The sequence below is a fragment of the Oculina patagonica genome, chromosome 13, assembly GCF_052425735.1.
Source record: "Oculina patagonica isolate OP01 chromosome 13, crgOcupat, whole genome shotgun sequence".
Lineage (NCBI taxonomy): Eukaryota > Metazoa > Cnidaria > Anthozoa > Scleractinia > Oculinidae > Oculina > Oculina patagonica.
Window position 1 is genome coordinate 22,411,794 of NC_135770.1, and position 11,962 is coordinate 22,423,755.

General features: G+C 37.5%; 1 protein-coding gene across 2 annotated transcripts in view; it reads right to left on the reverse strand.

Annotated features, from left to right (window-relative positions):
* LOC144636356 (uncharacterized) overlaps positions 1-9,963 on the reverse strand; it is a 19,771-nt gene extending 9,808 nt beyond the window's left edge. The window contains exons 1-5 of one of the 2 annotated variants that reach the window (XM_078495544.1): positions 9,193-9,963; positions 1,505-1,694; positions 1,018-1,274; positions 733-856; positions 558-600 (exon numbers count right to left, since the gene is read on the reverse strand). In XM_078495544.1, coding sequence (XP_078351670.1) covers positions 558-600; positions 733-856; positions 1,018-1,274; positions 1,505-1,694; positions 9,193-9,258 — 680 coding nt within the window. In that variant the 5' untranslated portion in view covers positions 9,259-9,963. Of the gene's footprint in view, positions 1-557; positions 601-732; positions 857-1,017; positions 1,275-1,504; positions 1,708-9,192 lie in introns of both variants that reach the window. The other variant, XM_078495545.1, reaches the window with a different exon arrangement.
* Between the last annotated feature and the right edge of the window lie 1,999 nt (positions 9,964-11,962).

The window sequence follows — 11,962 nt, forward strand, 5'->3', positions numbered from 1 at the left end:
GATTGTAAGGGAGACTCCAGTAATGTGTCACATTTGTTATTTGCAAGGAAGGATAGTCAGATGTGTCGAGTCTTACAAAATTGAATATGATCAAATCTAACTTCTCATGTTATGTAAAGTTTTAACTTAACAAGCAGTTAAAACTGCTTGAGGAGAACTATTTGTTGTGGCAGTTGTTAGATGCCAGCTTGGAAACAGTTCTACCGAAGTGTATTTACAAAGTTAATTTCAGCGACATGATGCTATTTAAGCTCTGATAGTTGGTCTAAAAACTGCTTGCCTCTTGGAATAGCAAATCCTTAGTGCGGACACCATTATTTTCGAAATTTTCAGCAATAAATTATTTCCATTTCGTGAGTTTTATCCCAGGTGGTCCGAGAAAATTCTGGGAATGTAACGGACCAACCCTAGAAAAGAATTTCCATTTACTAGGCCAGGTCTTTTCTTTTCATCCGCCTAAATCGTGGACCAATATTCCCCCGTCTTTATAGTAATTTCTTGCCTTTACCTTAGTGAGTAATCTCCTACTGCTTAATTCAGTGAAAAAATGCACTTACCAATTATTATCATAAAATTCCTTGCAGGACGTTGGCTGATACTCTGAGGAAGAAATTGAACACACTATCATGAAAAAGCAATACTGTTGTAATAAGGATGTCAAAAGTGAATAATACAAAAGAAGACAGCAACGTGAACTGGTGAATCGAATATTGTGCTCATATTGGGGGTTACCGATTTCACCTTTTTCGCAGTTTTCTCCTGTATATCCAGTTGCACAAATACAAATGTATTTCTTCTCCGTAAATCCATTCAGGCAGGTCGCATTATGAAAGCAAGGGTTACTGGAACATGGGTTCTGACAATAAATAAAATCTGTATTTAGAATTAACCTTACAGTTGAATAAAGATTTTGCTAAACAAACATAAAGTAAAAAAACAACAACAAAAAACAAATAAGAAGCAACAACGCAAACAAAGAAATATGACAATTAAGTCATCTGAGTTAAATTTTCTCACCTCAGTGCCCCTGTAGGTGAAACCTTCTCGAGGTTTAAGATCTTCAGGGTGTCGCGTGTGATCAGAATCGCTCAGCTGACACATGACTTGGTCGTTTATTGCTGGACCGATGTTGATTGACACACATTTACTTTCTATGGTACACCGTCCTCTGCAAGAGCTACGCATTCCAACGCTTAAGGAGATGTTTTTTATCACGTGTCCCTCCAGGGCATGTCCATCGACTGGATCGATAAACTTAAGATGTCGGCAGAGGTCTAGAAAAGAACATTATGGTAAAAAGTGATTTTTAAGCATCAAGTTCTATTTTCAGCTTTCTTTGGTCAGAGTGATTTATTCATCATTGGGCTCCCACACGGCAATCGATTATTCCAAGTTTGACATGTCTAGAAAAAACGAACAAATGACCTCCTCAGTATTATACTGATCATCGCATGTGTTTCAGTGTTTAGATAGAGTGTATGTATGAATGCAGCGGTTTACTTGCCTGGGTTTGCACCTGTGATGCAACGAAGCTTAGCTCCCCATAGAATGCATACAAAAAGTAAAGACAGATGAGTTGAAGAACAGCCTTTCATTCTTTGAACGATGGAATAATCACACTGGCATTCACATTGTTGCACAAGATTTTTTTGAAGGCAATCTATCATCCACTGTCGATGCCGTTTTAGCCGTACCTGTTAAGATTCCCTGTAAAGAAAGGGTATCACATTCGCCTTCTTTAAAGTGTCTATAAAGTAAAGAAATGGTTGTCTAATATGTCTCTTTATGTTTAAATAAATCCAGCTTAATGTCTTTATAGGCCAGAAGACTTTTTGCCGAGATTTTTAAGCTGCAAAAATCGCATTTGGTGACTATAGAGAGAGGGTACGCCTATTGGCCCTTCCGAGGTTGCGCAGGGAACTGGAGCGAGTTTCAAATTTTAAGTAATCGATAACACAACCACATGAAAGAACTCGGTACGATTGGTTATTTGACCAAGTTTGATGCTTTTAGGATGAACAGAGACGAAGTTATGGGCCTTGAAACATGGTTAAAAATCCATACAAACGTCTCCTGTTTTGAGACAGTGTCCCTCAAAACCACATAAACTTAAAATGTTTATGATTTCTGTGATACTCTTTAAAATGGGCAAACATAGTGATTTTCATCTTAGCTTCTTTATTTTCAAATAATGAATCTTTGGAAGGATTTTACAGCTATCACAAAACGGATGAATATTTTAAGAAATAAAGTTTAACGTTTGTATGGATTTTTAACCATGTTTCAAGGTCCATAACTTCGTTTCTGATCATGCTGAAAGCATCTAACTTGGTCAAATAAACAATCTCAACGTAATCTTTCATGTGGTGGTGTCAGATTATCGATTATTTAAAATTCGAAACTCGCCCCAGTTCCCTGCGCAACCTCGGAACGGCTAATCCACAATGAAAAACGATTAAATTATACCGGATTTGACGTATTTCTTGGCTCCACAAGAATCGAGTATCATTGGGGTCTTAGGTATTATTCGGCAACCCGAACGCAGAGTTCGCAAAACCTTTGTCTCCATTCTCAGTTTACAAATCACTTCACACCTCAAATGAAATGCGAAGAGACTTTTTAGTGATAACTGTTCATTCAAGATTGTATAGACAGCCTGAGATTCCTTTAAAGAATGTAGAATTCCCAAATAATATTCATTGTTTACAACTGATCAGCTGTAAAGAAATGCCTGAACCACAAACTACGTCATCTCAAGCATTTTCTCTCTAGTCTCCAGACAAACATTGTCAACTAGGCCACTTTGAAAAGGCAAAACAGGTTATAGTTGGATGGAATGTTAAGTGGTTTATCGTAAAGACTATATTGACAAGGGGCAAGTCGTATGATTAAAGCTCAACATATGACATTATTAAGTGTCATAGTCCGTAAGATTCGAACTTTGTCCGGCGATCGTACCTCACCGATTTCGCTGAAATTTGGCATGCAGTCTTGCTTTAGGGTCCTAACTACCAAATGGATATTAAAAAGCTTCAAATCTTTTTATTTTGGAAAATATCGAGAAGGCCGATTTGAAGCGTCCGTGACGGCCCGCCAACATGGCGGATCGAAGGTGTTCTTGTTACTTCGACACTGAACCTGCCGTCACAGAGTCTCGATCATACTTGGTATAGTTATAAAGAACTATCTTTCCTCTTTCAATTTATCAAAATAGATTTGGCAAATGCTGGGTTTGAATGATCAACGGCCAAGAAGTTCGAAGGTATGTTAACGATGTTTTGAACAGCCTCAAATTTTCTACAAAATGAAAGGCTTTAACTCCACTGTTATCTCGATTTAGAACTAGCCAATTACCATGAACAAAACTTATTCATTGGTGAATTGATGCCATTAATAAAAAAAAATTGGAGAAATGTTACAGTTAAGAATAAAAAAATTATAGAATCTCTAGTACATTGGCCATTTCAGGGTCATTTTAGCGGATCAGCTCATTTAACAGCACATAATCGGGAGAAACATGAAAGGGTTAAGATCGTTTAAAATAAGCAGTTTTCATGTATTCTTTGCTTATCTTAAACAAATACATGATCTTTGCCAAAGATATGGCGATTTTTGAGCGTGCGACTGTTTTTCCAAATTTTTATATCGGTGACTTTGTTGTCGAGATTATTCGCTGTTATGTAATTCAATATTCGTTTCTCGAGAACTTCTATTGCTAGCATTTTCCAAATCACTGTTTAAGAAATTGCCCATTCCGTAACAGGAATGCAAGAATGTCATAGAACGGTTTTATACTAGTAAAAATACCTGTTAGACATAACTTCAACTGTTCGTGTTATCCGGCTGTTGTCACAATTATGCAAATTAAAGAATTTCTTAAAGTGCCTGGCTTTAACTATTTCACGCTTAGGGATTCCTCTAAATCTTTTCGCCTACCTTTTGGCCAAACGAAGTTTTGTGTCTCCAGGCAGAATGCGCGTTATCAGCAATGAAAGTCGAAGAGATACAGAACCTCGACTAAAAATTAAAACTGCTGTGAAATGAACATTGTTTGAGCTTGACGCCTATTTATAGATTGCGCCCTTTAATTAAGTTTATTCATTTGACGATCAGATAAAAAATTAATGAATGATCAGAGTTAAAAAAAAGTCCATTTCTAATCACGAGAGACACGGATATTTGTTTCAGAAGCATTTATGCATAGAAATACCAGTTTATTATTGATTGTTGACGCGGTTAAAAAAAAAATACTCGGCTTCCAGCGGTAAATCTGCATTTATAATAGCTTGGAGTTTGGGGTGTTTTTCTGGTGATATTGTTGGGGGGGGGGGGGGGGGGGGTGGAAGTGGTGCCTCCGTATCCTCTTTAAATCTCTGACACAGTGGTCTGAATGTGAAACAAAAGAGCTCATCTGTTAATAAGCATAATGCGAGCTGATTTCGAAATAGACATGACTTTACGTTTGTGTCCTCAGTCATTATATCGTTCGAAGAAGGCGTGGCTTAGTCGCGGCAAGAAGAGCGTAATAACAGTAAAGCTAACACATTTTTCTCATTGATCATGAATTGAAATGGATGTCGAATCAATTCTTTTTAGGACAAGTTAAAAGAACAAATGTTTTTCCTCCAGAGTTTTACAAAAAGAGGACGGGTGATGAGCAGAGCGGGATAGCAGTATTTTTGTTATCTCGGAGTTTTTAATTATTTCCAATTGAATGCTTTCTTTACAATTCATCATCTTCCCGAGGGATAAGTTTGAGTTCTTCAGTCAAATATATACAATGTTTTTAAACAACAACGTGATGCGTCATGACTTACATCACGTATGTCCTCATCCCCGACCTAGGGGAAGAAAGTGACTATGAGAGTACAGAGGCTTTCCGAAGAACTTAACGCAATATCCCCCCTCCAAAGCTCGAACCGGGATTTAAAATCTCGTTAAGGTGTTAATATGAATTGTAAATCCACTCATAGAGGTCTGGCCTTACTATAACCGGGAGAGAGAAAAATACAGTGGCCGGATAAGTGAAAGTTGCTCGAGTTGGCGCAGTTGAGCGGATCCTGTAAAATTCCCCTTTAAATCCTTTCCTCTAATAAGCCCTCCCAATTAAAGGACCCATATCTTTCTTCCAAGTCAACTGTCAAAGTTTTAGGCCACTTTTTTCCTACCAGGTTGCACCCAAATTACGTTTTAAAAAAAAGCAGGCTTTTTAAAGTACGCTTTAGTAAAGCCATACTTCTATGAGTGGATTTAGAATTATACACCTTCTTGAGATTTTCAAATTATATTAAATCTGGGTGACACTGCCCCTTTTATTCATTAATTTAATTCAAGGCAGTTTATAAAAACGTATTGCAGACAACACTACATTTCGAGAAGTTTTCTTATTTCGCTTTAAGCTACCGCAACCCCCCCCCCCCCTCCCCACCCCCGCACCTCACCCACGGATAAAACACCTACCACATTTAAAAGCCACTTCGTACCAAACTGTACAACCCCAGGGCTTATACGAGCGGATTTTTGCACTTTCTTACACGGTTGGGAAGCTTGATGGCCTAATGGTCACTGCGCTGGACTCTGGACCAAACAGTCCTGGAAAGAGCTTTTGGGGGACAATGCATTAAGTTCTTTGGAAAGCCTCTCGACTCCCATAGTCCCTTTCTTCACCCAATGATTACCAGTCAATCTTTTGCTCTTCGGAAAGGAAGGTAACCCTGCGATGGACTAGCATCCCATCCGGGAGGAGTAAAAAATACTCGTAGTCGCTTCACGTTGCGGAAACGGGAATAAGCTCCGGCCTGATGGGCCACTAGGCTCGCAACCTACCTATTGAGAGACCTGGCGGCCATAGGTTTTTTATCGTGAATTGAGGCGGGGCGCTCCCACATTAAGAGGTGGCATGGCATGACGAAAAGTAATTGATAACAACGTAATGCTGCAGGTAAAAAAAAAATTAACACTAAGCAAAAATCCAAAATGGTCAAAGATGAATAAAGCGTTACGTTGTTGATTTTGAAATCATAAACAGGAAATTACATTACGAGCACAATATGTTTTCACCTGATCACCGAAGTGTCCGTAATAAAGAGGTTAAGTTTTTGTTCCCTGAGGCCGAGATTTAGTGTCCATTGTCCGAATAAGAGAGGTTCCGTTTTATGGAGATTCTTTGAAAGAAAATAAATGAGAATTTTGTTGGGGCATCGGAGATTGTCCGTAATAGAGATGGCCATATTAGAGAGGTGTCCTTAAAATTTGTTAGCTTCACTGTTATTACGCTCTTCTTGCCGCGACTAAGCCACGCCTTCTTCGAACGCTATAACTTCTGAGGACACAAACGTAAAGTGATGTTTATTTCGAAATCAGCTCGCATTGTGCTTTTTAAAAGATGAGCCTATTTTGTTCCAAATTCAGACCACTGTGTCAGTGAACAAAAGAGGATACGGAAAAAAACACCCCAAACTCCCAGCTATTATAAATGCAGATTTACCGCTGGAAGCCGAGTATTTTTTAACCGCGTCAACGTAAAAACAGTCAATAATAAACCGCTATTTTGTATGCATAAATGTTTCTGAAACAAATATCCGTGTCTCTTGTGATTAGAAATGGACTTTTTTAACTCTGATCATTCATTGATTTTTATTTGTTCGTCAAATGAATAAACCTAATTAAAGGGCGCAATCTATAAATAGATTTCACATTTCATAGCAGTTTTAATTTTACTCGAGCTTCTGTATATCTTCGACTTTCATTGCTGATAACGCGCATTCTGCCTGTAGACACAAAACTTTGTTTGGCCAAAAGGTAGGCGAAAAGAATTAGAGGAATCCTTAAGCGTGAAATAGTTAAAGATAGGCACTTTAAGTATTCCTTAATTTGCATATTTGTGAAAACAGCCGGATAGCACGAACAGTTGAAGTTATGTCTGACAGGTATTTTCACTAGTTTAAAACCGCTATATTACATTCTTGCATTCCTAGTAATTTTTTAAGAAAAAATAAGAATGACTCTGTAACGGAATGGGCAATTTCTTAATTAAACAGTGATTTGGAAAATGCGAGCAACAGAAGTTCTTGTAAAACTAATATTGAATTACAACAGCGTATAATCTCGACAAAATATTCGCCGATATAAAAATTTGGAAAAACAATCGTACGCTCAAAAATCGCCATATCTTTGGCAAAGATCATGTATTTGTTTAATATAAGCAAAGAATACATGAAAACTGCTTATTTTAAACTACCGTAACCCTTTTATGTTTGTCCCGATTATGTGCTGTTAAATGAGCTGATCCGCTGAAATGGCGCTGAAATGGCCAATTTACTAGAGGTTCTATAATTTTTTATTCTAGACTGTTAAATTTCCCCAATTTTCTTATAAATGGAATCAATTCACCAATGAACAAGCTTTCAGGGGCACCCAACGGAATATTTCGTTAAAATATCTGTTCGGAAGACGATTTGAGATCTAGAATTTTCGGAACATTCATTGTAAATTGTTTTGCTTGCCTGCCTTTCCTAGGATTTTCGAATATCTAAAAAATGGTATAATTGTTTATTTTTAACGGATTTTTTACTCTAAAAAGGTCACCTAGAATTTTCGGGAGCCTTTCTCTGGCTGGAATTTTCGAAAAGGTAAGTTTTGATCCCTATAACTTTCGGATCACTAGACTTTCAGCTAGGAAATCCGAACAGATAAAAAAAATTTAGGGGATAAAAATATGCCTATATCTACCGTTTAAATACTAAAATACGTTCAACGGTGCTATCTTTAAGTGGTTTTGAACTATATTCTCGATGGGTGCCCCTGAGCTTTGTTCATGGTAATTGGCTAGTTCTAAATCGAGATAACAGTGGAGTTATAAGCCTTTCATTTTGTAGTAAATTGAAGGCTGTTCAAAACATCGTTAACATACGTTCGAACTTCTTGGCCGTTGATCATTCAATCTCAGCATTTGCCAAATCTATTTTGATAAATTAAAAGAAGAAAGATAGTTCTTTATAACTATAATAAGTATGATCGAGAAACTGTGACGGCAACACTTTCGATCCGCCATGTTGGCGGGCCGTTACGGACGCTTCAAATCGGCCTTCTCGATATTTTCCAAAATAAAAAGAATTGAAACTTTTTAATATCCATTTGGTAGTTAGGACCCTAAAACAAGCCTGCATGCCAAATTTCAGCGAAATCGGTGAGGTACGGTTTTAAAATAGCTCGAAAATTATGGAGTATTACTCTTAACGTCTGACATTATTTTTTTCAATTCTGTCAAATGTCTGGAACATTCAGATATTTAAAAATTGACACCTGTCCCAATTATAAAATTGTTGATGGCTTCGATTCTAGGCGACCTTGGATGCGTTTAGAATGCCGCCATAGGATGTATCTTTTGTTTTCTTGTTCAGTAATTTGCCGTTTCAATATGTTATCAAAGCATTACTTTTTATGATTTTCTGGTTTAAAGCAGTTTAATACAGAGTTTAAATTACAAGTCAAGCTTTTCCAAATTTTGGAAAATTCGTTTTAAAAAATAAGTCAAACTTTTCTCTTTTGTTAACGACATGTTATCAATGACTACTTTTAATACTAGTTTTCTTCGTTCTTTCACTCAAGAGTAATTAAAAACAAACCTATAAAAAGTTTTGTAAAACAGTTTTTGATCAAGATAGCGGTACATGTTAATATGGAGAATCTAGGTTTAGAGTTAAGCTTAACTGGACTTCACAGCTGATATACTTTGCCTACAAATAAGTGTTTTAAAACCATGCCACCTCAAACTCATTGCAGTGTAACTTCTTTCCAGTCTTAATCGGTTTTATATTTGGTCTCATTCGATTAGAGGAAATTCGAGGAAATCTGCTTTAAATTCTAAATCTAACAATACCATTGATGTACTTGCCCAAATAAAAAATAAGAGGGCAAAAAGCCTTGAAGCCACTTAAATTGAAGCCACTTATGGCAAATTAAGGCATTCACGCCAATTTTTTTGTCAAATTTACTTTATTTCATAGTGTTAACTTTATTTTTTTGCTTAGAACAAACCGATTAAGCTTTTAAGATACAATATAACCTTGACAGTTGTGCGCTATGTTGTTCTGGTGCTCCATTAACAACAAAAACAAAGCAAAATAATTTTATTTTACCTGTCTTGCCAAACGCTAGAAAAATGTATCTCAGTTACAAGTACTCACTTACCAGAAATAATCTCTTTCCCGCAGTAAGTGACTGAGATTTCGGAGTTAAACGGTTTAACGTCTTCATATATTAGGCTTTTTGTGAAAATTTGCCTCACCCAATAAACAAAGATAGGAGAAACATAGAGATTTAAAAACTTGAGAACAAATCACCTGTTCCAACAATTTTTTAGGTACGAATTTGTTAACGACGGATAAAAATCCCACGCGACGGATATTTTTTAAACAATGGTCCCTGTTGGATGCCTCTCCTGTTTCATGACGTTTTTGTTATTTTATTTTTTTATTAAATTATTTCCCTTTTCAAGGGGTTACTAAAGATTTAAGAGTACATCTCACATAGAATAGTATTAAATCATTTCGTCTTGCATTTTGACACTTGACAAGTTTAGAATGGGTCGTTTGTTTGTATTCCCTTTAATTTTATGGCTTGAATCATCTCTTGAAGTTGTTTGAACGTTATGTCCTTTAAAAAAATTTCAATGTTTCTCCACCAACATTGAGGCATTTCCTTTACCAAGCGGAACCATGTTGTGCGTTTTGCTATTTATAGACAAATACAGTGAACCAGAAAAGTTCAGAACCAATCACTCTTTCCACCACTTCAGCATTGTGGTGAGTACAACAATACTCTTCCTTCTCTTGTTGATTTCGAAAACAAAATTATAGCCGACAAAGGTGCCAAAATCAGCTCATGTCCGATTTAATATCAGTTAGTTTAGTGTGTCACTGCTTGAGTTTTTTCAAATCGACGAAAAACCTAAAAACATATATTAATGTTATAAAATTTGCCTTAAAGCAACGCCCAAAATTGTTTTAAAATTGTGTTTTGAAAACATGAAAGATTTGTTTACTTTCTTTTGCGCTAACCCTAAAACGACGTTTTTTTCTTAATATCTCTTTCGGTATCATTTTCGGGTAGTTCTTATATTTTGCTTGCTCTTGTAAAAAAGGAAAGGAAGCAAAATAATGCCAAACAGAGAAATGCAGCATTGAAGACACTAATAAAAAATTCATGCTATGCAAAGTAATCGCTGAGGAGTTTGTGGCAGTTTGACACAGTTTCAAAGTCAAGGTACACATATTCCAATCATGAATTGGCTCGACCTCCTATCATTTAGTAGTTTTGTCTATTTTACTTGAGATATGATTGAGATATGTGTCAATAGGTTTACTGCTGTTGTGTTTTAAGTGGCTGTGCGGCTTAAAAACGACCAGTGAGTTTCGCTCAAAAAATAGTTTGGGCTGATTTTTTGCCGCCGCAGGGCTTTGGCCCAGAGGCCAAAGCCCGAGGAGGCATTATAGTGGTACCCACGTATAAGTAGTTACAGAAAGAAAATACAGAGGAAATACAGGGGGAAATACAGTGCATACAGTCAGAAGCCAGAAAAAACTCGACTTGGTTGAAGTGAGCGAGCAAGGTGGTCTCGGGCAATGATGACGTAACAATAGGGTTTGTCTTCAAATGGTCTCGGGTAATGATGACGTAGCAATAGTGCTTGCCCGTAAATTGTTCTCGGGTAATTAATCCGCTAAGTGTAAGAAGGCTAATTAGAATGTGTCAACCGAAGAGCCTACGTGACATCGGCAGATAGACTCGCATGCAATCATCGCACAACAATTTAAGCTTTTGTCGGTCGGCAATAAACACCGAAAGCGATACTTGATGAAAACGTTTGATCTTTTAGTCAGGGCTTTGTATTCCGTCGCTGCTAAAAGCGAATTTCTTAAAGGAATCTCGTCCCTAATACCGTATTTATTCGATTAAACCTAGAGTAAGCGCCCACCTGGAATAAGCGCCCACCCTGTAGGTAGGAAAACTTAGGAAGCGCCCAGACTTGAGATTGTCGAGGAGATTTTCCGAGCATTGCGTAACAATGCTGTAGTTCTCCGTTTTTCCGTTAGAATTACGCTGCAATCTGGACCGTTTTAGCTCAAAATCCGCCATGCGGATTAATGAGTCGCATGTTGAAGTCCAAACTACCTACTATGGAGTCTCTCTTGAAACCTCAATTGGTTGATAGCCCCAAGCAGAAGCTGCAACAGCGGAGTGATAAGCAGAATATGTACTATGATCGGAATGCTAAGCAGCTGCCAAGTATTAAGAAAGGTGAAACAGCTAGAAAAAGAAAAGGAAAGACTTGGGAGCCTGCTATTGTTACTGCGCAACATACTGCTCCAAGATCCTACATAGTTGCAACACCTGATGGTACCACCTACCGACGAAACCGTCATCACCTACTCCCAACAGTCGAGTCGCCTCCGCTGATCGCAGGACCAGCTGTTGATGGGCGAGGCTTGCCTGTAGTAACCGAACCGCCAGTTGCCGTCCCATCACCTGATGCTGCCACGCCTCCCCTAAACTCATCCAGCCATTGCAGTACTCAACAGACACAACGTACTTCCAGCGGCCGGACTGTCAGATTACCAGCAAGATTCAGAGGGGACTAAAAATTCGGAACGTTTCAGCAAACAAATAAAAAAATGTTGGCTTATGCGCATGCGCCAAAGTAAAATATTATACATTTTTACATGGAAAGTTCATCATAAACTTACTGCAGTGTCAGAAAGTGCATTTCTTAAAAGGTTTAGAGAAATTTAGCGCCGTAGCGCAAAAAAAAATTAATTTAGCGGTTAAAAAGACGTGTTTTTTGGAGTAATTTCAGCATATTAAGGGTTAAGATGCTATGCATTTTTTTAAACACATTGATACTCACTCCTCGCTTTTCTACATTACAACATTTACATACTTTACACATTGTATGCGGAAA